Source organism: Rattus norvegicus, chromosome 3 (assembly GCF_021556685.1).
Source record: "Rattus norvegicus strain SHRSP/BbbUtx chromosome 3, alternate assembly SHRSP_T2T, whole genome shotgun sequence".
Classification (NCBI taxonomy): Eukaryota; Metazoa; Chordata; class Mammalia; order Rodentia; family Muridae; genus Rattus; species Rattus norvegicus.
In genome coordinates, this window is record NC_141536.1 from 73,447,609 (window position 1) to 73,453,319 (window position 5,711).

General features: G+C 38.9%; 1 protein-coding gene across 1 annotated transcript; it reads left to right on the plus strand.

Annotated features, from left to right (window-relative positions):
- The first annotated feature begins 4,380 nt into the window (after positions 1-4,380).
- Positions 4,381-5,309, plus strand: Or4c31e (olfactory receptor family 4 subfamily C member 31E). The gene is given in 2 exon segments (NM_001000644.1): positions 4,381-4,633; positions 4,636-5,309. Coding segments are annotated over 2 exon segments (927 nt in total).
- Positions 5,310-5,711: the final 402 nt, after the last annotated feature.

Here is a 5,711-nt window from a genome sequence, read left to right on the forward strand (position 1 = left end):
ATGTTTGTGTGCTTTCATTCTCTTTGTTTTGTTGCCAAGACGATTAGTTTCTTGCTTCTTCTAGGGTATAGCTTGCCTCCTTATGTTGGGCTTTACCATTTATTATCCTTTGTAGTGCTGGATTTGTAGAAAGATATTGTGTAAATTTGGTTTTGTCATGGAATATCTTGGTTTCTCCATCAATGTTAATTGAGAGTTTTGCTGGATACAGTAACCTGGGCTGGCATTTGTGTTCTTTTAGGGTCTGTATGACATCAGTCCAGGATCTTCTGTCCTTCATAGTTTCTGGCGAGAAGTCTGGTGTGATTCTGATAGGTCTCCCTTTATATGTTACTTGACCTTTTTCCCTTACTGCTTTTAATATTCTTTCTTTATTTTGTGCGTTTGGTGTTTTGACAATTATGTGACGGGAGGTGTTTCTTTTCTGGTCCAATCTATTTGGAGTTCTGTAGGCTTCTTGTATGTCTATGGGTATCTCTTTTTTTAGGTTAGGGAAGTTTTCTTCTATGATTTTGTTGAAGATATTTACTGGTCCTTTGAGCTGGGAGTCTTCACTCTCTTCTATACCTATTATCCTTAGGTTTGATCTTCTCATTGAGTCCTGGATTTCCTGTATGTTTTGGACCAGTAGCTTTTTCCGCTTTACATTATCTTTGACAGTTGAGTCAATGATTTCTATGGAATCTTCTGCTCCTGAGATTCTCTCTTCCATCTCTTGAATTCTGTTGGCGAAGCTTGTATCTACAGCTCCTTGTCTCTTCTTTTGGTCTTCTATATCCAGGGTTGTTTCCATGTGTTCTTTCTTGATTGCTTCTATTTCCATTTTTAATTCCTTCAACTGTTTGATTGTGTTTTCCTGGAATTCTTTCAGGGATTTTTGTGTCTCCTCTCTATGGGATTCTACTTGTTTATTTATGTTTTCCTGGAATTCTTTCAGGGATTTGTGTCTCCTCTCTATGGGCTTCTACTTGTTTATTTATGTTTTCCTGGAATTCTTTCAGGGATTTTTGCGATTCTTTCAGGCATTTTTGCGATTCCTCTCTGTAGGCTTCTACTTGTTCTCTAAGGGAGTTCTTCACGTCTTTCTTGAAGTCCTCGAGCATCATGATCAAAAATGATTTTGAAACTAGATCTTGCCTTTCTGGTGTATTTGGATATTCCATGTTTGTTTTGATGGGAGAATTGGGCTCCGATGATGCCATGTAGTCTTGGTTTCTGTTGCTTGGGTTCCTGCGCTTGCCTCTCGCCATCAGATTATCTCTAGTGTTACTTTGTTCTGCTATTTCTGACAGTGGCTAGACTGTCCTATAAGCCTGTGTGTCAGGAGTGCTGTAGACCTGTTTTCCTCTCTTTCAGTCAGTTATGGGGACAGAGTGTTCTGCTTTCCGGCGTGTAGTTTTTCCTCTCTACAGGTCTTCAGCTGTTCCTGTGGGACTGTGTCTTGAGTTCACCAGGCAGCTTTCTTGCAGCAGAAAAGTTGGTCTTACCTGTGGTCCCGAGGCTCAAGTTCGCTCGTGGGGTGCTGCCCACGGGCTCTCTGCAGCTGCAGCAACCAGGAAGACCTGTGCCGCCGTTTCCGGGAGCTTCAGTGCACCAGGGTTCCAGATGGTCTTTGGCTTTTTCCTCTGGCGTCCGAGATGTGTGTGCAGAGAGCAGTCTCTTCTGGTTTCCCAGGCTTGTCTGCCTCTCTGAAGGTTCAGCTCTCCCTCCCATGGGATTTGGGTGCAGAGAACTGTTTATCCGGTCTGTTTCCCTCAGGTTCCAGTGGTGTCTCAGGCAGGGGTCCTGCCGCTCCTGGGCCCTCCCCCACGGGAGCCCAGAGGCCTTATACAGTTTCCTCTTGGGCCAGGGGTGTCGGCAGGGGTGAGCAGTGTTGGTGGTCTCTTCCGCTCTGCAGCCTCAGGAGTGCCCACCTGACCAGGCGGTTGGGTCTCTCTCTCACAGGGTCTCTCATTATCTTTTGAAATGTTATTTATAAAGTAAAAAATATTAGCAATATAAGACTCTTGAAGAATGTATTACAGTGTTATTATTATTATTATTTATTATTATTATAGTATTAAACTTAAATTGATATTTATGGCTGTTAAGTATAAAAGCATGTAGCCATTGAAATGGATCACCTGGTAAAGATTGCTCACATGTCTAATAAGAGAACATACATCTGCACAAACACACACACACACACACACACACACACACGCATACACACACATATACACACAAAAGATGAGAGAGAGCAGTAAACACATGTAAAGACATGAGGAAATGTGTTACAAAAATACTAAAAATTTTATCAAAATCCTATGTCAAAATGAGGCAGCAAATTTACATTGAGGGCATGTTTCAGTCACATAAAGCAAACATATTTGAAAACACACCAAAAAAAAAAAAACCTTAAAAAAATTTAACGTTGAAGCAAATGAGATTTTTCATATAAAATGGAGTAATATATGTATAGGTCATGCTTTCTAAGTAACCTTTTTTATTTTTTAAAAAAATGATATCTTTAAGGAAATTTAAAACTTACAGCTAAAAAATATTATTTTCCTAATGAAATAAACTTAAATATAATGAAATCATTATATTAAATTTTCTGGGACTATACCCAACTTATAGCATTCAAAACCCTTAAGTTTTCCCAGTAAATTGTTATACTGAATAAACAGGTGATATTAAAATTGGATTAAATACACTTTTATAAAATATAACTTATACAGGAGCTAAAGGAGCCAAGGAAAATAGAAACAAAGTGACAGTAAATAGAGTTGAGATTTTTGTTATAATGGAATCAATAGGCTTAATGGTTCATTGCATTAAGCAGTGTTTTTCATATTACAAAGCACAAAGAAAGAATCAACAAGAGTCAGCAATAGGTCTACATGTAAAGGTGAGTGTATGCATGGATAAAATTCTTATTCTTTCAAAGTACTGCAAATGGGTAAAGAAAATGTTGAGCCCATACCCACCCAACACACCCAATAGACACATATGTTTTTCCAAAATTACTTAATCAAAACACCACTATTTCTGTTCTTGTTCATTTTTTTACTTTTTATCAGTTATTTTATTTATTTACATTTCAAATGTTATCCACAACGTATTTTTGGATTCCTCTCCACAAATACATACCATATCCTATCCTCCTAACCCCTGCTGCTATGGGGGTACTACCCACCCCCACTTCCTGCCTCAATCTGCTAGCATTCCCCTACACTGGGGCATAGAGCTTTCATAGGACCAAGAGCCTCCTCTCATACTGATGTCATTCATATAAGACCATACTCTGCTTGATATGCAGCTGGAACCATGTATCCCTCCAAGTGTACTCTTTGGTTGGTGGTTTAGTCCCTGGGAGCTTAGGGGATTCTGGTTGGTTGATATTGTTGTTCTTCCTATGGGGTTACAAAACCCTTCTGCTCCTTCAGTCCTTCCTCTAAATCTTCCATTGGGGTCTCCCTGCTCATTTCCATGACTGACTGCAAACATCCACATCTGTATTGGTCCTTCTGTGGCAGGGAGCAGTTATATCAGGCTGCTGTCAGCACTTCTTGGCATCAGCAATAGTGTCTGGGTTTGGTGACTGCATATGGAATAGATCCGATGTGGAAAGTTCTCTGGATGGCCTTTCCTTCAGTCTCTGCTCCACTCTTTGTACCTAAATTTCCTTTAAACAGGAGCATCTCTGGGTTAATATTTTTGAGATGGGTAGGTCACCCCATCCCTCACCTCCCTCAATCTGGGGCCATGCCTAACCTCTGTATATGGTCTCTACAGGTTCTCTCTCCCTTTTGTTGAGCATTTCAACTAATGACTTCCCCATAGGTTCCTTGAGTGTCTTGCTTTCCTGGCATCTGTGACTTTCTGGTGACTAAGCCCAGTTACACATCCACCACTGCTACACACCTACATTCAATGTATGGACTCTATGTACATCTCCTCTGTCTTCTCCCAATCTGTTCCTTTCCTACCCTTTCCCTCCTCCTCTCTCCCTCCCAACTTCCTCCTTCCCTTAATACCTTGTGATTATTTTGTTTCCCCTTTTAAGTAGTACTGAAGCATCCACAATTTCTCAAAGAAAGAACAAACTCTACACTTTGAAATATCCACAGGAATCAAGGTACCTGAAAAACATTCATGTTTTTCTTTACTGAAATTCAAAATCTTTCGTACAGTCCAATAAGCTGTGTCAATGGGAAATCCCATTGAGGTATAGGTATCTATGTTGACATTGTGAAGGATTTTTCAGGGACTCCAAGGGCAGATGAGACTAAAAGCATAGAGTAGAACCAAGGAATTTCAATATCTGTGTCTCAGTATGTCATTTTGTTGTTGCAGGTTAAATATTTTCAGCCATTTCTACCTAATATAGCCACTGATATGATGCACAACAACAGTGTGACTGAATTCATTCTGTTGGGGTTGACTCAGGATTCAGAAAAACAGAAGGCAATATTTGGAGTCTTCTTGATTCTTTATCTTATGACATTATTGGGGAATTTTCTCATTGTGGTAACCATTAAGATGAGTCAGACACTTGGAGGTCCCATGTACTTTTTCCTCTTCTATTTGTCTTTTGCTGATGCTTGCTTTTCTACAACTACAGCACCTCGATTGATCGTGGACTCCTTCTTCAGAAAAAAATTATTACCTACAATGAATGTATGACGCAGATCTTTGCAGGCCACTTCTTTGGGTGCATGGAGATCTTTGTACTTATCCTCATGGCCTTTGACCGCTATGTAGCAATCTGTAAGCCTCTAAGATATACAACTATAATGAACCAGCGCATATGTGGTATATTAGTAATTCTTGCCTGGGTAGGGTCTTGTATCCACTCTTCAGCACAGATTTTCTTGGCCTTAAGATTACCGTTCTGTGGACCAAATGTAATTGATCACTTTTCTTGTGATTTGCAGCCCTTGTTGAAACTTGCCTGCATAGATACCTATGTGATAAATTTGCTAGTTGTGTCTAATAGTGGTGCCATATGCATGGTAAGTTTCATAGTGCTTCTTGTCTCCTATATTGTAATCTTATACTCCCTGAAAAACCACAGTGCAGAAGGAAGACGAAAGGCCTTGTCTACATGCACTTCTCATTTCATTGTGGTGGTCATATTTTTTGGTCCCTGTATATTTATATACACACGACCACTAATCACTTTACCCATAGATAAGATGGTGTCTGTGTTTTATACAATAGCAACACCTTTACTCAACCCTATTATCTATACTCTGAGGAATGCAGAAGTAAAAAATGCCATGAAAAAAATATGGTGTGGTAAAGCATTGATAAAGAATATATGAGCATTCTAAATTATAGCACCTTAAGAGTTTAATTTCAATACACAGATAGGTAAGCCAAAGTGTTTCAAAATGTGTATAATTGAGATATCTCTGTATGCATGTATAAATAATAATCTGTAGCCAGAGAAATAAATAAAGTAGTAAATGTGTTTGCCACAAACCTGATGATTTGAGTGAGGTGAGTATAATCCCTCAATCCCACATGGTTAAAGGAGAGAATAACCTCCTGTAATTGTCTCCTTACCTACTAGAACCTAGCATGTTATATACATATCCATAAATATAAATACACAAATAAATACAAGGAATAAAAATTTAAAACTAGAATCACTGTTAAACCTCATGTAGATTGAAATTTTATAATTAATCTTGTACATATATGAAATGAATTTTTATTCCTGT